At 38.4% G+C, this 22,253-nt stretch overlaps 1 protein-coding gene across 2 annotated transcripts in view; it reads left to right on the top strand.

The window, feature by feature from the left end:
• The window catches only part of SGK3 (serum/glucocorticoid regulated kinase family member 3), a 58,106-nt gene that overhangs the window by 17,699 nt on the left and 18,154 nt on the right, over positions 1–22,253 (top strand). For both annotated transcript variants that reach the window (XM_060775420.2, XM_060775421.2), the window contains exons 2-5: positions 12,209–12,285; positions 17,241–17,450; positions 19,613–19,696; positions 20,527–20,599. In XM_060775420.2, coding sequence (XP_060631403.2) covers positions 17,373–17,450; positions 19,613–19,696; positions 20,527–20,599 — 235 coding nt within the window. In that variant the 5' untranslated portion in view covers positions 12,209–12,285; positions 17,241–17,372. The remainder of the gene's footprint in view (positions 1–12,208; positions 12,286–17,240; positions 17,451–19,612; positions 19,697–20,526; positions 20,600–22,253) is intronic.

Raw genomic sequence — 22,253 nt, 5'->3', positions numbered from 1 at the left:
CATTATTTGTTATTTATAAATTTGGGACGCTCATAGGTTGGGACACTGTTAAGTAGAGGTTCCACTGTATGTAGAAAGCTTTCTGGAACAAAAATGACCTTATTTTGCCCAAGGAGGATTTAACATACTTCAGGTGTGTGTGAAAAGGGACCACACATCTCCTACAACAAAACAGCTTTGGAACCATATGCCATCTGCCAGTCACACTGTGGCCTCTCCTGTTCTACATTAAAGATAAAGTGAATATTAATCATGTTCATAGTAGGGGAAAAACACATTGTTGGTGTTCAACAGAATTGCCCAGCCAGCATGGTCAGTTGTAGGCCAAAAAAGTAATTTTGCAAGGTGGCGCACATAAGGTAATAGCTATATGTGACTAATGGTTCTGGGACTTTCTGATAGGCCAGTATGAAACAATTGTGCCACTGTTACACCAGGCTTCTCAGGAATCCATTGCCTCAATTTTAGAACTAGCACAGTTGTGTCACATAATTACATAGTAAACCTTACAGTAAAACTACTGTCTCCAGGCAAGTAATGGTTGGCTGCAGAAGGGCAGGTTGGAGGAAAGAGGAAAATTCTCAGAAAGAACTGTCAAGTGCTCAGGGTTTTGTATTATATAAGTACTTAAATGAAGTAATATGTTGTCGAAGGCTTTCGTGGCTGGAATCACACTGGGTTGTTGTGAGTTTTCCATGCTGTATGGCCATGTTCCAAAAGCATTCTCTCCTAACATTTCACCCACATCTATGGCAGGCATCCTTGGAGGTTGTGAAATCTGTTGGAAACAAGGCAAGTGGGGTTAATATATCTGTGGAATATCCAGGGTAGGAGAAAGAACTCTTGTCTGTTTGAGGCAAGTGTGAATGTTGCAATTGGCTCCCTTGATTAGCAGTGATTGGCCTTGCAGCTTCAAAGCCTGGTTGCTTCGTGCCTGGTGGAATCCTTTGTTGGGAAGTATTAACTGGCCCTGATTGTATCTTGTCTTAAATGAAGTATTTTTTTATAAAGTGCAGAATTCTTTTCCTACCATGTGCCACACGTTTCCGAATTGTATAGAAAGGTCTTGAGTCTATTCACTTGACATCCCTTAATTGTATGTTAATTTGTCACTTTAGATCAGACATGGGCAAACTTTAGCCCTCCAGGTGTTTTGGACTTCAACTCCCACAATTCCTAACAGCTTACTGACTTTTAGGAATTGTGGGAGTTGAAGTCCAAAACACCTGGAGGGCCTAAGTTTGTCCATGCCTGCTTTATACCCTAAGCTTAGTGTTTATTTCTCACAGTTATTACCTCCTTCTTCCACCAGCATGGCAGAAGGGTCTTGAGGGTAGACTAGGATTATGAGCAAGCAGGATTCAAATCCCCATTCAACAGTGGAGATCCAATGGGTGAAGTAGGACAAGTAGCACACTCTTAGCTTCAGAGGAACCATGCATTCCTTGTTGTACTGCAATTCCCATTTTTCTTTACTCAGTCAGTCAGTCAGTCAGTAGCCCTTATTTCGGTCAATAAACCATCGGCTAAGTCAAGTGAAAGTAGAATGATGAAATGCAACAATTTTTCTTTACTGTTGACTGTAATGGATTTGCAGCCCAATAACTGATTCCTCCCCCTGCATCAGAAGAACCAAATTTGTGCTACTGCAGCTTCATACTTTCCTCCGTGCACATTGAGCTATAGTTAGCCTGCTTTTTTTCTCAGAATTCTGACCCAAGAGAACTCACACTTAAAAAGCATTACAATTAATAACATACAAAAGGTAAATATTAAAATGGAATTAAACTTACTCAGTTATTAAAGAAAGTCCGTTTTCTTTGGCAGTTAAGATACAACTAATATATCTAATTGAAGAGTTTTTAATAACAATTCACTAAAGCTATGAAAATCCCCTACCACTCCTGTTCTTTAAAAAGCTTTCCTTGTGGCCTTTCAAGTTTATTTACGTCTTTACCCTAAAATATATGTTCAAGTGATGGTTGAATTACATTAATATAGAGCCGATTCACCATCCAATGCCATGGAATGTCATAGCTGCCGCTGAAGTCAAGCTTTCACATTTCCAGAAGCCAGTTAGTGAAAGTAGGTGCACTCAGCCTAACCCTTTTTTCTGCCAAAAAGTGGTGAGTAAGCTTATTGGTGGAGCAATGGTTACATAACATTTAATAAGTCGCTCCTGACATAAAAAATGTTAAAATATTTTTGAAATTTTTGATCTCAGCTCTTGGAAATACATAGAGGACCATCATGGCTATATTTTTAGTGCACTGTTTGCATACTTTATCCTGAGTCCTGTATTGTCATGTCATCACCAGAGAACACACTTTAATCATTTTTCTGTGCTGGATCTACATAGCATCTTAGCCTCGGCTTTTGTTTAATTGTGGGATGCAACGAAACCATTATGTGTGATTCATTTGTGTACTTAACTTTTTGCAGATTTGATTATTCATGGATTTGATTAGTTGGAGGAGATTGATCATAGGATCATCCTGGAAGACCTTAAGGTCAAATCTACACAGACCATTTAATGTACTTTGAAGCTAGTTTCAAACTGTAGCAGCCAGACAAAAGCGTGCAAAAGAAAACCTTTGATGTGCACCAGTACTTTGTGGTTTATGCAATTATAATTTGGTTCTCAAAATGGATTTCCTATGTAGTGGGTTGTTGTAGGTTTTTTCGGGCTATATGGCCATGTTCTAGAGGCATTCTCTCCTGACGTTTTGCCTGAATCTATGGCAAGCATCCTCAGAGGTAATGAGGTCTGTTGGAACTAGGCAAAAGGGTTTATATATCTGTGGAATGACCAGGGTGGGACAAAGAACTCTTGTCTGCTGGAGCTAGGTGTGAATGTTTCAACTGACCACCTTGATTAGCATTTGCTGGCCTGGCAGTGCCTGGGGCAATATTTTGTTGAGAGGTGATTACATGTCCCAGATTGTTTCCTCTCTGTTGTTCTGCTGTTGTAATTTTAGAGTTTTTTAATACTGGTAGCCAGATTTTGTTCATTTTCATGGTTTCCATGAAAGCAGCATTCCAGGGTTTCATGAAGAATTCTTTCCTAAGTGTACCATGAGATCCCTCATGTTCCCTGTTGGCAAGTAGTAAGCAGAATGTGTTGGAAATTACAACCTTCTTCAAGCCTAGTAATTTGTTTGTATATAATCCTGATGCTTACTTATTGTATGTATGTTCTGGTATGCAGCTTTATTTCCTTAACTCTATGTTTCCCAAGAAGTTGTGGGAGGGGCTGCAGATCACATGATTAGATCTGAGATGAGCACAAAGCTCAGATTCCAGTAGACTTTGAGGCTGCTCAGAGCAACACTTGCCTGCTGTTGATTGTAAGAAAGATTCCCTGTGCCATCTGCACACAGAGATTATCTCAAGCCAGGCCCGTAGCCAGGATTTTGTTTCGGGGGGGGGGGGGGGGCTGAGTCTGAGTGAACGAGGGTCTACCTTAGCAAACCTTTTGTATCATTACCCCAATACCCCCATGCATATGGGATATATTGAGCATGGTGATCAGATCATGATATGAGTAAACTTAACAGTTTAAATAATGTACCAGTAAGGCCTTCTCGTGGACCACCATCAGAATTTCGGGGGGGGGGGGCTGAAGCCCCCTAAGCCCCCCCCCCCCTCGGCTACATGCCTGTCTCAAGCATATCTGAAACTGGACTGATAGATTGTGTACATGTGTATGTTGAATATATGAAGTTGTGAGTAAACCAAATATGTTATTTTTACCAAAATCTGCTCCATTTTGTCTCTGGAGTGCATATTATAAAACAAGTTGTTTTATGGGAGAGTAGATGTATTTTTGGGCAACTGAAAAACACATCTGAAGCACTGCTATTTTGTGCACTGGCATATTCTCTTGTTTCCTAAAAGATCAGAGGCAACAGGTTATCAGTCTAACAATGGAAAGCCAAATTGCCTGGTAAAATTACATCTGCTTGTGTACCACTTGAGAAAATACTACTCAAACGAGTTTTTGCCTCTTCTCTGAAAGATCATGCTTTTCCAAAAGGTTATGCTCTCCAAATGTTTATGAATGCCATTTTCCAAAAGAATAGGTTCTGCTGAGTTTGAGAAATCAGTTAAGACAGAATTTCTCCAAAGTAAAATGCTGGTTTACCTCCAACTATAAATCTTTTGTACTGCGACATACAGCTCTTTGCTAGCAAAATGAGCCCTGCAGCTCACACTGCAAACATTTCCTTTTCTTTACATCATTGTCAGATTGGTCCCATGGGGCAGTCTCGCCCCTGGCACCAAAACAGTTCCTGCCTCTGTATGACATAGCTGTTGCATACTTATTTTGCAGAATAGGACAATGGTACATGTTGCATGTATTGTCTAATGTTTTGTTCTGTTGTACAATCTATACACATAAAAAACCCTAAAATTGTGTATATGTGGCGGAGGTGTCCACTTACACAGACATCCTCCTGCTTCCACAAACAGGCTATAGATCAAGTGCTGAGAAGCCTCCAAGGGCACTCCCTCCACTGACATTGCAGGTTAGAGTGAACACCGTGAACATGTAGTCCAACCTCTGCCAATGTCCTCCCCAAACACTATCCACCCCAGGAATGATTTCATTTGGGGACTATTTCATCCTAGATATTCTGGGTTTTTTTTCTCCAGAATGGACATCCCAGGGTTCCTTTCTCTCCAAATTTGCATGACCCCACCCACTGCCTCTCACTTAACCCTTTCCTTCCCGTTCCTGTGGCACGCAGCAAACAGGAATTGATCAGCAACTGAACAAGATGTTTGAGAATAATTCACCATGATTTAGAGGAGCTATAGTTCACCTATTTCCAGAGAGCACGGTGAACCCAACCAACAGTGGATCTGGACCAACCTTGGCACACAAACCTAACATGGGCAACTGTGAATACTGGCTGGGTTAGGGGTGATTGTCCTGGGAATCTGAGAGTTGTAGTTCACCCTTATCCAGAGAATATTGAACCCAGCTGACCACGAATCTGGACCAAACCTGGCACACAGAACCAACATGGCCAACTGTGGAAACTGGCAGGGTTTGGGGCTGATTGCCCTGAGAATCTGGGAGTTGTATTTCACACTTATCCAGAGAGCAGTGAACCCGGCTGATATCAGACCTGGACAAAACTTGGCACACAGACCCAACATAGCCAACTTTGAATAATGGCAGGTTTTGGGAAGGATTGACCCACGATTCTGGGAATAGTAGTTCACCCACATCCTTATGAATTTTCTAATGGAAGCAGTCATAAAAAAACAAAAGGAAAGACTGGCTTTTTTCTAATAAATAGTATTATACACTACCAAACTGCTATTACCAAACTTACAAACAAACAAACAAACAACCCGAATACCGCCGGGTCTCCAAGCTAGTTTATAATAAATTTGGCAATACATGTAAAATATAGTTTTCTGAATTGAGCACACTATTCTGAACAGAGGCAAGTTTGAAATACAATCTCTGGCTGATGAGTTAGCTTCTGCAAAAATGGATGTGATTTTCATGGATTTTACTATGCTCTCTGCTAAGGGTTTTGTTTTTACAGGCTGATTTAGTTAACCTAATTTTGAAACTGATACAAGTGTTTTGAAACTGAATGCCAGGATGAGAATCTGCTTCAGTGAAACAAGTTGTTTTATTTGCAAGGTAATGAGCAATGGTTTAGCAGTATGTTACAAGTTGAATCTCCTTGAAATATTTGAAGATGGCTATCATGTCGCCTTCCCATCTCATTAGTGAAATGTAGGTTTTGTAATAGAGAATTGTGCAAAAACAACCAAATGTTCTTCAAACTGGAACATTGAAAAAGATCAGCATGGTTAGCATAAATATTGCATTAAATAAAACAAAACAAAAAATTGGAATGGTTGTATAACAAGGAAAAGAGGCCACTGATTGCGATTTTGTCATTTTAGGCAAATGGAGTTGTCATTAGAAGCATCAGAATTGTTCTCGCTTTCAGATGCCATGGTTACGGTGAAACAGCAAACTGATTTACTCATTTATAAATAAATGTTTGAAGAAACTTTCTTAACATTCAGAAGTTAGGAAAGAAATAGGGCATTTTATACTCAGGATATATAATTAGGGCAATGGCTTGGTTCCTAAACTAAGTTAAGGAGGTTCATGGGGAGGTTTCTCTCCTCTTCCCTTTGTCCTCCAGAAGACCTTTGAAGCCGCATCTCTGCATCACAAACCCATGCAAGAAAAGAAAAGATAGAGAAAAGAAAAAATCAAAATAATTTGGGAATGTTTGAAATAGTCCCAAACAGTCCTTAGTATGGGGCATTTCAGGGTCGGTAGAGGCCTTTTGTAATAACCAGATTCCAGTACCTGTGTATTTCCTAGTTTTTAAAACAGACTAAGATCTTGGAAATGTGACAAAAATGCCCCCACAGCTACAGAGGACATCTTGTGGGGAAAATATTTTTGAACAAAAAATGACTGCTATGGATACCAAAGAGCCACTATACTAGACCTGGACGTTGCACAAGACCCCATTAGCCACTGGTTCTCAACCTGTGGGTCCCCAGGTGTGTTGGCCTACAACTCCCAGAAATCCCAGCCAGTTTTCCAGCTGTTAGGATTTCTGGGAGTTGAAGGCCAAAACATCTGGGGACCCACAGGTTGAGAACCACTGCCATAAGCTATACTTTCTCTCTGTCTTTAGCCCAATGCAATCTGGAAAGTCACTTCCAGGTTGGGTGGATTGCATGGTGTTAGATAGATTAGCTTTTGTAATATTGGAGTGAAAACAGGAAACCGTTTAGAGTAGTAGTTCTCAACCTGTGGGTCCCCGGGTGTTTTGGCCCACAACTCCCAGAAATCCCAGCCAGTTTACCAGCTGTTAGGATTTCTGAGAGTTGAAGGCCAAAACATCTGGGGACCCACAGGTTGAGAACCACTGGTTAAGAGCTAGGAAAGAAGTTGAAGAATGGCAGAAGATAATAGTGCATAGAACATGTAATTGAAAGCCATACTTCAGTTAGCTTCAGTCACAGAAAAATTAATGGTTGAGATCCTTAATGTTCACAGGTAATCTTTACTCCAGGGTTGGAAGCCTTGTAGCTCTCCAGATGTTGTTAGATCACAACTCCTCAGCATAAAGGGAGCTGGCTAGGGTTGTTGGGATTTGTGGTCCAATCACATCTGAACAACTACATGATTTTCACCAGTGAGAAATAACATGATGATGGAACATGATGATGGAACATGATGATGGAAATGACATCTTCTGCATTATTACTTAATTCACCTAATATAATATCTTGTGACCTTGACAGGAGGTAAATGTATAGACGTTTCCAGGTGCTTATACAAGATCACTGTGGTATCAACCCTTTGAATGCTCAAGTCCCATTATATTAAGTGGCTGGATAAAATGATATCCCTTATAAAAATGACAAAATCAAGCTTTGCTTTTTGGCATTTAAAAAAAATATTTTCAAGCTGTGGATAGTTGAATCCATAGATTTAGAATCCACAGAAAAGGAGGACTAACTGTATTTCTGATTGGACGTCTGTTCTGAAATAACTTTTAAAAATGGTTCACAAACTAGTAAACTGAAACTCTGCATAACCTGCTGTACTCGTGGCTTTTGTTTTGGTACTGCTAGTTCAGTGTTTTGATTACTGTTTCAGAATTAAATATGTAAACATCTCTTTCTCTTTGAAGTTTATTCAAAACACTGTGGATGACTCAGTGAATGAGAACCTTGTGTCATGTTGATAGTAACTGGAAAGTACATCTCAAAAACATGATTTCATAAATTGATGTCTCCACTGTGTGGACTCTGACTCCACTTCAAAGAATTGTGTGTAATCAGAGAAATCCAAAATGTTGATTTTCTGTAAAAGCAAAGCTTTTAAATTAAATTTAAAAGCAAAGCCTTCAAATGAAAGAAAGTAGAGCAAGATCAACAGAGAGTTATTTTATGGTAATCAGATTAATTATTTTATAATCCATATTGCACTCAGAATGGTGTTTATTCTTATATGCAATAATAATATGCACAATGTCATATGTCTGTTTGTACCTTCAAGTTGTTTACTGACTTATAGTGAATATATGAGGGTTTTTTGGGGGGCAATGAATACTCAGAGAACCTTTCTCCCGTTCCTTTCTCTAATCTATAGTTTACAGTATCTGGTATTTGTTGGTGGTCTCCCATTCAAATACTAACTAGGGCTGATCCTGCTTAGCTTCCAAGATCATATGGGATTTGGCACCTTTATACTATTTAGGTCCTATTGTCATATATACAATACAATATATATGTACATTAGAAAAGTGTTCAGTTATTTTGCAATCTAATATTCCAGATAATATGTTAAGGCTGATAAAAGTTACAGTCTAACAATATGCAGAAATCCACTTGATCCCCATCACAGGTTAAATGTTCCCGTAAACATGAAGTTTTGCTCCTTTTTTTTTTAAAAAAAAAATTACACAAAACAAATTTGCTAATGGTTTCTATGTGACATTTGGTGTGACCCCCATTGTAAAACAAAACTCAGAACCATCTAATGCAAGAAGAAATGTGCAAAACAACATAATTGTAAGTTTTGCTGCTTGGGAAATCCTGGGGATTTTAGTTATTTGAGGTTGTGTAGCTTGCTAATTGAGTCAGCCAGAACAATTTGCTGGGCCAAGTTGAAAAGGTGAGCAACAAGAGGTTGCTCATGTGATTTGTCTGCTTCCATTAGCATTGCACTGCTGCAGCCATGTGAAATATGACTCCATCTCTTATTTGAAAAGAAAATGCAGACCAAAACTAGACCACAGTTCCCAGAATCCCTCGTGTGTTTTGGGCATCAGGGAGGTTATCTGAGGGATTCTGGGAGCTATGATCCAAAACTGAAATGTTTTCAAGCTTCACTCTGATAATGGGAGTTGTGACCAAGGACCTTATCACATTGGGTTAAGCTCCTCTTCTGAGCCCCTTTGCATGCAAATCCCAGCAGGTCCTATCACATGACATTTGACCTCTTTTGTCAGCAACCCGTTAGAATACATCAGCAAAAGGTCTCAGAAACAAAGTCTTGCACATAGGATTCTGGACCTCATCACACTAACAGTGTGAAACCCTAAATCAGTATACATCCCATTGTTTCTATTCCTATTTTGTGAGAGCTAATTCGAGAAATGGAGTGAATGTTTGTGTATTTAGGAGAAGGAAAGAGAATGAACTCCACTTTTGCTTTTGGAAATCCAGATGACCTGCCTAATTTATTTATTTTTGTCATGTTAGGAGTGACTTGAGAAACTGCAGTTCACTTCTGGTGTGAGAGAATTGGCTGTCTGCAAGGACGTTGCCCAGGGGACACTCCGATGTTTTGATGTTTTACCATCCTTGTGGGAGGCTTCTCTCATGTCCCTGTATGCGGAGCTGGAGCTGAAAGAGGGAACTCAAATTCACATATTTACAACATATGTAAATATGCAGCATACCTTATTTTATGTTAACAAGGCCATGACATTATCTGGTCTATGGACAGCTAATCCTCAGTCTGAATATTAGCAGGACACCTGTTTCTCAACAGACAAAGAATACTGTACTTTAATAATACACAATATACAAGAAAAAGGGGGAATTTTGGAGTGTCGGCTGACTTAGCACAAGTAATGACATGCACACACAAACACGCATATACTCGGATAAATATCAGTAGGGAAGTAGGATTTTCCAGCTTTCGAAATATAGCCTGAGAGTGTTGACACTTTAAAAATTAAGCTAGTTTCTTCACAAGTCAGTTCTTGAATTTTGAAATGTGATGGTGTTTTCAGTTCTCCATTTTATTTATTGGAATAAGCATACTGCTTTGTTTGAAATATCTGTGGTGAATAACTATCTACAACTGTTGTTAAGTTTTTTTTTATTCTGAGCTGAAGAAAATGCCATTCCTGGTTTATCATTTTTAGACCCTTGGCTTCCACAAAGTCAGACACAAGCTGCATTATTCGTGTGATCAGGTTCTCCACAGGGAATGTGTTCTTAATGTGATTGTTAAGTTAGGAAGAGCTGCTGTTCCTATCAATTTGTTCTGTTCGTTTCAGATTTCTAAGCAGCATTAATTTGATTTGTAAATGCTGTATAAGTTTCTGGTTCCCGGATGCATAAAGCTGATGAAAAGCCTTTGAAATTAGCCATGGAAACACAAAACTCTTGTCTCTGTGTGGTGCTAGAAAAAGTGACACTCACCGAAGGATTTTCTGGCAGTTTCAGGGTAAAAATGATAAGGGTTTGTCATTTGTGTTTTGAAACGGGAGACAAAATAAGAAACCAGAAAGGAGTGGAAACCACTCTTGTCAGTCTTAGTTTGTTTTGTTTTGTTGCAGCTTTGCTTGTTCTGAGGAGTGCATCCCCATGTATTTTTGTGGGAGTAGAACTGAAACTCAACAATCTACTTTCAGTAGAGTCTCGCTTATCCAACCTTCGCTCATCCAACATTCTGTATTATCCAACGCAGTCTGCCTCCCTCCCGGATCCACAGTTGTTTCAATACATTGCGATGTTTTGGTGCTAAATTTGTAAATATAGCAATTACTACATAACATTACCATGTATTGAACTGCTTTTTCTGTCGATTTGTTGTAAAACATGATTATTTGGTGCTTAATTTGTAACGTCATTTGACATTTAATAGGCCTTTCCTTAATCCCTCCTTATTATTCAACATTTTCGCTTATCCAACGTTCTGCAGGCCCGTTTATGTTGCATAAGCGAGACTCTACTGTATATCACCATGTCTCCAATTTTGTTGAGATTGGCATATTCTGCAGTTAGAACAGAGGGGAAATTCACTTTTCTGGCTGCCACGATGTGGAATGGTCTCACCAGGCAGATACAAGTGGGCTTCTTGTGTTGGAAGGTTGCAAGTTGAAGACCAGAACATCTTCCAACACAGACTCCAGTGAGTTTTCCTGATTATTCTCCCAATCATAAATGCTAAAAGTTTTTAAATGGTTGGTTGGTTGAATGGGCTTTTATTTCATATCCCGATTTTATCCATGTGCAAGGTAGAGGACTGGTTATGTCATGAATGGAAAACAAAATATAGGTGAAACACCTATCAATTGTAACATTAACAATTAAAAACAAGGCAACATTTTGTTGGTTTGCTTTTGTTCTCCATGTGCTCCCCTTCCCAAGTGCTCTAGGGGCATAACATTGTTTTCCCCACACACCCCTGCTAGTTAGTAGTTACCTGTCCCCATCCTAATAGGCTATATCACATAGTACTTTACATGCTTCAGATGTCTTCAGAAATGGACACACTAGTAAAGTGGTTCCCAACCATTGGTTTGCCAGGTATTTAGGACTTCAACTCCCACAATTCCTAACAGCTGGTAAGATGGCTGAGATTTCTGGGAGTCGAAGTCCAAAACACATGGAGGGCCAAAGGTTGGGAACCACTGCACTAGTATAAATTGGAAATGTGAAATTCCAGAAATGTTGAAGCTGCAGGGAAAAATGCTCTCCTTTTCATGGTTTTGTTAGGGGATGGAAATGGAATTTGATGTTGGCATCCTTTATGGATTGAAAATGTTATTTTAGGAACATGGAAAGTATTTTAAACCTACTATAATAATGCAGTGTTTTTTGGCATAAAGTTACCATGTTTGGTACAGGTTAATTCTTGATTCTGCTTGTCAGAAATGTGTGGGACGAGAAATGTTTTGGATTTTTGATTTTTTTCAGGCTTTGAAATATTTGCATATACACATTAAGATATCCTGGAGCTGGGACAAATCTCAATATGAAATTCATTTATGTTTTAGTTAGCCAGCCTAGCAATTGACCAAAAAATCTATGCTGATAACATAACATAGTATGCGGTCATTCAGTTACTAATTTTATGTCCTGTAATTTTCTATCTGTCTTATTATAACTACTTTGCAATAAATGGACTGTAAATCACAGATTTGTAGCAGGAAGGGTTTATATAGGTCAAACAGGTGCGTCATATATTCATTGAAAATAATAAGCTGCATTGAAAATCATGTAGAGGAGATGAGAAGGTATTTAAGAGTAAACATGTTTAGTTAATAGTATGTACTTGGATAAGCTTTGTTTTATTGATTGTGCTATAAAAAGCAATGATATCTGAACATCACCTAAGGAAAGAGCTACTAAATGATATTGGTTTATTTGTTTCATTTAAGATTTTTTTTCTTTTACTGTGCAGGTCTGTCCTATGGCTAAAGTCTTTGTTACCTTTGATACCTACCCATGATTTGTACCTCACTCCTGAAAGACTGAAAGGTAAGTGATCTTTTCAGATGCCTCATTTACTATTTCTTTTGTTTATGTGCTACTAAAGTATGCAATCCAAGATTTCCATAAAATCTTTTTTTTTTTTTTGCAGCAGTGTTGATTGAAATTATTGTTGTGGAAAGAAATTGCTCTGTGTCCTTCTATGTGTATGTGTGAAAACAAGTCACCATTTGTAGCACTTCCTGACATTTTCCCACAGCAGTATTACTCAAAAAAGGAAAAGGCTTTGGGCTGCTTTATTTTTTTCAACTAAAGTTGGCAATAGCTTTCAGTTAGTTTGCCTCTTACATCATCAGAAATCCTATAATAGTTATGATGTACCTTATATTCACACATGGGAGACCAGTAGAAGGCGCGAGGAAGCTACTAAAATAGTTGTTAAAGTAGCAATATTTAGAATCTACAAAATGTTTTTTGGGTTTTGGGGGGTTTTTTGTCTCACCCTCTTTGAATTTTCGTTAAATTCTAATGTCTGTTACATGATACAACTTGAGTATCCCTTACCCAGAAGTGTTTCATATTGGGGGGGGGGGGATGTTATTTATAATGCAATTTCTTGGAGATGGGGCACAAGTCTAAACACAACATTCATTTCTTCCCCATACACATATGCTGACGGTAACTTTATGCACAATATTTTTAATGGTTTCGTCCATGAAACAAGCGTGGTGTACATTAAACAATCAGAACACTGCCCAACTTTCCCATGTGGGCAGTTTTGGAATTCTGAAAAAGGGATATTCAATCCCAGAGTTTATTCCTAGCATTCATGTTCATGTGCCTTTGTTGTATTTTGTGAATTACAGATTATTTAATTCTGTAGACCAGTGTTTTCTCAAACTGTGCTCCTCAAGATGTTTTGACTTCTGCTCCCACAATTCTAACAGCTGGTAAGCTGGCTGGCATTTCTGGGATCTGAAGTCCAAAACACCTGGAGAAGCACAGTTTGAGAAACACTGCTCTAGACATATTTGCTGAATTCTTCAACATGGAACCAGAGATGATAAATTGGTTGACTAAGGTTCCCCCTGGATACCAACCAAGTTGGAATTTTCTTTGGAGACTTCACTCAAACCATCATGTCTTAAGCTGATATGTCAGTTCAAAGCCCAACCAATCAAGATCTGTATGTGAAAAGACATGGTGTCCCATTAAATCCAGATGTGTTTAGAGGAATATTTAAGTGTGTGTGTTGTGCAGGTCAATACTGCCAAGAGGTGCTGGGAAATTTGGGAACAGAATTTATATGGGTCTCCCCAGAAATCTTTCCTGAGGATCCTTGTGGGTCTCACAATGATAAAGAAAATCAGACGATTGCAATATCACCATCTTCCAAACAACGCTAATTTCAGACATCTGTCTCCAGATGATTGGGCAAGTCGTATTGCCTTTCTCATCTGTTACAACTTCCCATCATTCCAAAGACTCTACTGTGGATCAGTGGGCCCTTTCTCTCTATTTTGTGTATTCAGAACCCCCCTTTAAATATATTGGCCAACTTTACTACTGATTCAGCCAACTACTCTGCAAAACATCGACCCTTGGTGAAATCATGAATATACATAGCATCTTTGCATTTTCAGAAAGGATTGACTGGTTTTCTTTTGAGAGAGACCTTGGTTGAATTCATAAGATCTGAAGGTTGGCAGAAAGGATGTTCATAATCAGAAATGATAGCTAGAAACAACAGATCAAAAGGTACAGCCTCTAGGCAGTGCTGAAACCAGGATGCTGTGAGATCTGCAAAATACATCTGTTCTTATTTCCTGTTTTCAGAGCTGGTAGCAACTATTCATGGATTTCCATCTTCCCCAGACTATCTCATGTGCTGAGTTTCATTAATTTTGTTTTGTTCTCCATGTTTCCTAAGAAACTCTGCAATCTTTGAAATAGTATCCTGAATAATTGAGAGCTACCATCCGAGTTGTAATCTTTATTCTAAGTAGTTTACAAATAAAGCACAAATAAAATAAAGTAATATTCTCAATCATTTATATGATCCACTATACTTTGTAAAGAGCACAACTAATTTGGACATAGTTTCTTTCTATATACAGGGGATATTGAAAGCAAAGGTTGATGGATGGCAAGTTTCCTGTGGGCATTAATGCTACATTTCCCAGTACAATACTCTGTCCCAATTATCATGCAGGTTTTTGTAGCTGATTGTTACCGCTGAAGAAGATTGTTTGATTTCCTTTGGAAACATTGTGAAAGGAGCAGGTAGCTGAACACAATATTGTGGGCCATTGATACATAGTAAATGTCCCCCGTCTTCTATATCCAGATGTGTTGGCCTGAATTTCAAAGCCCCTAGGGCTATAAGTATTGTGGTCCAACACATCTGGAATGACATGAGGTTCGGAAAGTCTGTATCAGCTTTCAGTTTGGTTTAGAGCAGTGTTTCTCAACCTTCCCAATGCCGTGACCGCTTCATACAGTTCCTCATGGTGTGATGACCCCCAACCATAACATTATTTTAATTGACATTTCATAACTGTAATTTTGCTACTGTTATGAATTGTAATGTAAATATCTGATATGCAGGATGTATTTTCATTCACTGAACCCGATTTGTCACAAATCCCTGATATGTCCAAATTTGAATACTGGTGGGGTGGTTGATTTTGTCATTTGGGAGTTGTAGTTGCTGGAGTTTATACTTCACCTACAATCAAAGAGCATTCCAAACTCCACGAACAATGGAATTGAAGCAAACTTGGCACATAGAACTCCCATGACGAACAGAAAATACTGGAAGGGTTTGGTGGGTACTGACCTTGAGGTCTGGAGTTGTAGTTCACCAGCATCCAGAGAGGACTGTGAACTCAATGATAGATCTGGACCAAACGTGGCACGAATACTCAATATGCCCAAATGCAAACACTGGTGGAGTTTGGAGGAAAAAATACTTTGACATTTGAGAGTTGCAGTTGCTGGGATTTATAGTTCACCTACAATCAAAGAGCATTCTGAGCCCCACCAACTATAGAATTGGGCCAAACTTCCCACGCAGAACCCCCATGTCTTGAAGAAACTCACTTCAGTTAGCCTCCCTCCAACCTCTCATGCTCTCCCTTGCCCACTCATGCTCACCACACTGCCATGCACCAAGCACGCCTGCTCTCCCCTCCCCGCTTGGAGTCTCTGAAACAGCCCTCTCCTTGGCTGAGAGGCTGGCCAATTACAGTGGGCATTTGGTGGGAGGAATTGCCATCTGTTTCCAAAAAAGGAAGAGAAGGACAGGTGGAGAGATCTTCAGCCTTCTCCACCAATAGGGTTCCTAAGACCATCAGAAATATATATATTTCCAGCTGGTCTTTGGTGACCCCTCTGAAACCCTTTCACGACCCCCTTCAGGGGTCCCGAATGGGCCATATTTATTTAAATGCAACAGTTTGATTCAGTATTTATTAAGGATTAAACAATACAGTGTAAAGGGCAAGAGATTTTTATTGAAGAAAATAGTGATTTACTCTTAAAATCAAGCAACAATTGCACAAAAATGTTTTTTAAAGAGAAAATTTGTAGCAGTATGCTTTAGCACAAAAGGCACAAAGGAATAGTGCAGAACATTTGAAGCTGACTTTTATTCTTCCATAAGGTTTGTAAACCTTAGTCTACTTCATTGGATGCATATGAGGTTCATGAGAACTGAAGTGAGCTTGAATTCCTTCTGTTGGCAGAACAATAATCCCTAATCTAAACAATTTTAGCCATTTATTCATTGAGTCAGCTGGAGAAGTTTAATTACTCTGATAAATCTGCAACTGAAATGAATTAAAATTACCCTTAATTTTAAGAAAGTATGTATGTATCGATAGATTCCCCCCGCCCAACATGTTTTGTTAGTTATCTGCTAAGTCAAAAATATCCCTAATTTAAAAAAATGCTTTAAAAAGAAGCTGATTGGTTAAGTAGCAACATTTTACATACAAAACTAATCTGATCATCATAATGTAATATTTATTGGCTGGATGTTTAAAACAAATCACTTAACTGAGTTGTGAAGAGTTTTGGCCCTTCAGCCAAAACAAACATGGGTGTCTCCCTAACAGGAGAATTACATCACATTCGCTTTTTGAAAACACTGGGGAACAGACACAGTTCAAATGCATACTTCTGTTTGAAGATGAGAAATAAGTAATTATACAATCTCTGGACTGAATAGCAATGTACTGACCACTTGAAACAACATCAGTTTTGTTAATATAACAACGCCCGTGTTTTGTTACGATCTCATATACTCTCAGAGCGCTGCATGGTGTAGTGGTTTGAGCCTTGAACTGTGTGACTCTGGAGACCAGGATTCGAATCCCCGCTCATCCAAGCAAACTGAGTGGGTAATCTTGGACAAGTCTCACACTCTCAGCCTTCAGAGGAAGGCAAAGGCAAACCCCTTCTGATATGGTTTTCTTCCCCTCTCTCCAGCAACCCTTTGTGCTTCCCTAAGCCAGCCCCAGAAGCTTTCCAAGATCTTCAGAGCAGCTGTTAGGAGTGTGCAGGGGTCCACAGGGAAGAATGGCTTCTTCCTAGTTCTGCTGACCTTTTAGAATTTGGCCTATAATATTTCACTTTTGTTTTGATCTTTTACCATCCTTGTGGGAGGTTTCTCTCATGTCCCCGCATGGGGAACTGGAGCTGACAGAGGGAGCTCAACCCACTCTCCCCAGATTTGAACCAATGACCTATCAGTCAGCTGTACTTCCGGCACAAGGGTTTAACCCATTGCGCCACCAGGTACTCCATGATGGATAGATTGGTTGTTATTGTTTCTCCCCTGTCTATCATTCACTTCCTTGTCTACAATTATCTACTTCTTATATTTTCATTATGTTAAAGCATAGGAAAATGACTTGTTTAAGAATGTTTTGACATTTATTTTTTAGCCACAAATGGAACAAGTTGCTTGTTAATCTTTTAATGCTTCATTTTTCTTTAAGGTTTGCATGATGGAAGTTAAATCTACACAAGAGAGCTCACATGTTTTTGATCAATACTTCTGACATTTTCTGCATTTTTACTGTACCCTGGTGTGGTGGTCTTGATTTTTTTCCGCCCAAAGACAACGTACAATGGATCTCAAAGAAAGCTGCCCAAGTGTTAGTATCCCAAGCTCTGATGAACACAGGGTGAAGAAAAAAAGGTTTACTGTAAGTATTATACATAAAGCACTTTATTTATGTGCTTGGTTTCGAATTCTGTTAATATGATACAACTTTTTCATTTTACACATAATACTAAACACTAGCAAATTGCTCAGTTAATGAACTCCAGATTTGTGTGCTGCCCATCTCCTTCTGGCTGTTACAGATAAGCCATTGGAGGCACCATGAGTTTTATAATATACTATTGCATTGTAGATTTACAAGGTTTACATATTGTTGTTTCTGAAAAGGACAACCTTGTTAGTGTAAATATATAATTTATAATTTATTGAAAGAAGCTAGGATCAAACTGTGATGTATGCCCAGAGTTTATATCAACAAGCCTTAGCCTAAACTAAAATTTCCAGTTCAGACAGTGAGATACTGCTCTTAATTTCCAACCTGATGATCTTCCAGTCTGCTTGTTATGGCGATGTCAGGAGGGAATGTGTAAGTCAAAGGCACCTGCTCCTAATTCCATGTGGAAATTGCACATATTAGTATAACTGCAAGAACAGTTAGCCTCTTCTCTTTATATGCATACTGTAATATTTAAAACACATACAATTATGGAGCATCAGAATATTGCATAATACAATTGAAGGATTTAAATACTAGTGGTTAACATCTTAAAATCAAAACAATGACAGTGGATATTTTGGAGTGGATTCTGATAGTGGATCTTTCAAAAAAAGGAAACCTATTAAAATACACAATTTCCCCTCTTTGTTAGTATTGATCCATTTATGCTTCTGTTTTCCTTTCATTGTTTTCTTTCCTTTTTATTCAGCCACCCCTAGATTGTGGAATGACCTGCCCAAAAAGGTCTCACAGTTTAATACACTGTCTGAATTTAAAACAACAATACAGAGCTGTCTATCTGGATGACTTTTAAATTATGGATTTTAAGATTATGTAGTGATGTTTAATATGTGTTGTGTTTACATTCTTTTAAAGAGACGTTTTAATTATGTGATGTGTTTTAACTTATTCCATATGTTGTATATTAATACGTTGCTGTTCCCTCCTCGATCCATGGTGAGAGATGATTAAAATATAACATTATTGATGTTGTGGTTGTTTTCCAAAAGATGATCTGCTAAATAGGCTCCCCTAGAACAGAAAGTGTTGCTTTTTCTGCCTTCTCTACAAAAATGTTATTTTCTCATAGTGGGAGGTAATCACCTTTGGACCGCCTGCAGAGTTTTCCTCTGTTTTTAGATTGCAATGTAATTTTTTCTTGCCTTCAAAAGGGGAAGAGTGTAATTTGATTAAAAATAGAATGTTTTTTTAAAGCCGGACAGACAGTGCTTCCCTGTCTCTTCATGTTAGTTTTGCAGTACAGCTAACTTATAATTAGAAGTCTTTTGATGTTTGCCAGTTTGAAAAAAGTTACTTTTTTAAAACCAGAATTACAAAGGGCCATACTGATTATGTGATTCTCAAGAATTGTCCAAGAAAGGAACATTTCCAGGCTGTTATTAACGGGATCTTTCAGAGGGCTTCGTAATACTGCTCAAGTCAGTGCCCCACGCTACTGAATTTTATTGGAAAAAAATGACAATAAAATAAGCATTGAAGCAGAAACATGATTTATAACTAATGGATGTGGAAGTTCATTTAACTTGCATTGTAGAAATTTGCACACACACACACAAAAAGGAGATACACTGCTATTTTTGGCTGAAGCCAGTGAAAAATTTAAGCCTGATAAATTCCATGCTACTAAACTCATCTTGGTGCCATCTTCAGCATGGTGGGCTGGGCTTGCATCCATTTTGTCTATCCCTAAGTCTAGTCCCACTGAGAAATAAGTGTTAGTTGAAAGAGGTGTGACCTTGGGAAGTCAGGGGTGGATCTCCCAACTCTTTCAACACAATTGCTCTAATTCGGAGAAACTAAACATTAGTTAGCATTAAAGCCTCTGAAACATCTCGTCAGTTGGGAAAAGAAGACATACACATATATGATTATGTTATCGTTTTCTATAACAGTTCTTGTAATCCTAAAGGGAAAGTTTGGGCTCTAAGGTTACTTTGTTTTTATATTACTAGAGAAATGATTCTGTTGCAGAATTAACAAGTTTAACTTCCTGAATATTGCTACCAGCAAAGAACTGTCATCTATCTATTTATGCGTCTGAATTGGTTGTTTTTGTTTTGCTTCAGGTTTACAAAGTTTTGGTTTCAGTTGGCACCAACGAGTGGTTCGTCTTCAGGCGATACGCTGAATTTGATAAGCTGTATCATACGGTAAGTAAAACACTAAACTCACATCAGGGTGGGCTCCTGAACTTCCTGATAAGGAAGTTGACTACATTCCAAGGTCAATATAACTCTGTACTCCACCTGGTTCTGCTTCATTAACATCAAGTTTGGTACTTTCCAACAATCATTCCAAAACTAGGCTTTTTGGTTTCATTATCTATGAGGATATAATTACTACATCAAGCACAACAGGAGTGACTGAGTAGATCAGGGGTCCTCAAACTAAGGCCCGGGGGCCAGATACAGCCCTCCAAGGTCATTTACCCAGCCCTTGCTCAGGGTCAACCTAAGTCTGAAACAACTTGAAAACACACAACAACGACAATCCTATCTCATCAGCCAAAAGCAGGCCCACACTTCCCATTGAAATAGTAATAAGTTTATATTTGTTTAAATTGTTCTTCATTTTAATTATTGTATTGTTTTTAAGTGGGGTTTTTTGCACTACAAATAAGATATGTGCAGTGTGCATAGGAATTCATTCATGGTTTGTTTTTAAAAAAATTATAATCCGGCCCTCCAACAGTTTGAGGGACTATGACCTGGCCCTCTGTTTAAAATGTTTGAGGACCCCTGGAGTAGATGGTCCATATATAGACATTAAATGATGATGTAATTGTAAATAATTAGGGAATAAGTAGACTACATTATTAAAATGGCAAGAATTCTTGATCTGGGCCTATCAGTTGATCCAAGTTGTATATCAACCCCTAAGCTTCCCTCTGCCACACTTCTGGCATTGTTAGTGTGTCAAGGTTGTTAGTGTGTCATTGTTAGTGTGTCAAGGCTAAACTACAGTGTATTTTGCATTTCAGCTAAGGAAACAGTTCCCCACGATGAATTTGAGAATTCCTGCTAAAAGAATATTTGGAGATAATTTTGATCCAGGTGAGTGAGTAGCGGGAGTTCTTTTTCATAGTAATTTAGAGACAGCAGATTGCTAGAGTGGGATGTGTGGTTTTTTACTCTGAAAAAATGTTTGTAAAGAAAAACGTTATGCTGGTTTACCTTCCATTCAAGATCATGTATTGGCTGGTAAGCTGAACAAAACTCTCAGATAATAGGGTAACAGATAAATAATGGAGCAGCATTAGTGTGACCTAAGCTGCTAGTACTACCATTTATTGAGAAACTAAAAGGGAAAAACATATTTAGCTTGGATGAAAAGAGATATATTTATCTGGCTTTACTGATAAGTGTATCTCAAAACATGAATTTTCCTAATAATTCATTAGAATCAGTAGTTTTTCTTTCTTGTTCCATGGGTTCTTTCTTTTTTTTAGTTTTGTGGGAAATAAGAGTGTAGTAGTCTGCCTGTATGCATATATGGTATAAAAATATTGTGAACTGTAGTACAGTGTTTTTTTTGTGTGTGTGCCTTCAAGATTTTTCCAACTTATGATGGACCTAAGGTGAACCAATTACAGGATTTGACAAGAAAGCCTTCGACAATACATTTGACAAGATTTGTTCCCAGGGGTGTGCCTTCTGACTTGTCCAAGGTCACCCAGTGGCTCTCCCTAACTAAGAGGGATTTTAACCCTGGTCTCCAAATTCGTAGCTCAGTGTACCACACTGCCTCATCTGTAATATGTGGCTTTCCTTGAAAAGTGATGGACAGATATCTCAGAATAGTGACAAATTATGGCCATGATCTTACGAGCTACTTTTTAAAGTGAACATCCTGATTTTTTTTTTCCATTTTGGACTTTGCTGAGAATCCAAAACAGCTTGCTGTGCAACACAGGATAGAACCCCAGGTTTTTAAAAAAATATTATTTTAAGGAAAGGGGAACTAAGTCAGCATTTTTGCTGACGTACAAAGTAAATTGCATTGTCATCTGGCGGGTAGTATTTCTGTCATTTGTGATATGTCTGGATTATACTGTGCTGTGAAATAGGAAATGCAAGTTGCCTGTATAATCTAAGTGAACTTGAACATCTGTTGAAATTCCCTTTTGATAATAATATGAAAGTGGATGCTACTATATGTCTCCCTCATTATATTCTCTGGTAGTACCATATTTGTGGCAAGCCATATGTCTTTCAAGGCCTACTTCTGTGGCATATATTATATTAGTGCATCTTTAAGAGGCTGATATGTAGCACACGCTCTTAAAGAGCAGAGCCTGACCTTTTGATCCCTTTCAACTACACAAATCTGTGATTAGATCCCTTTAAATTCTTGACTTCATTTCCTTCTATTTATAGCTTAAGACTTTCAAAACAGGTTGAAATCAAGGCTTTGTTAATCACTGGAATCCTGCCAATGCAAGCGTATTAAGAGCCAGAATTCTGGGGAAAAATTAGGAGAGCTTAGTTCAACTTGTTCTTTCTACACACATTGGTATCATTTATTTGTATTTTATGTGAGTTACATTGTGGACCATTGCAAGCTGCATAATGATGAAAAATATAAGGGATACAAAATCTTATCTTATGAGTTATTCTGTTAACCGCTGGCAAAGGGCTCTTGTAGCACCTTTGAGACTAACTGAAAGAAAGAAATTGGTAGCATAACCTTTTATTTCTAGAACTAGGT

This window comes from Anolis sagrei, chromosome 4, assembly GCF_037176765.1.
Source record: "Anolis sagrei isolate rAnoSag1 chromosome 4, rAnoSag1.mat, whole genome shotgun sequence".
Taxonomy (NCBI): domain Eukaryota; kingdom Metazoa; phylum Chordata; class Lepidosauria; order Squamata; family Dactyloidae; genus Anolis; species Anolis sagrei.
This window is presented reverse-complemented; position numbering and strand designations above follow the sequence as displayed.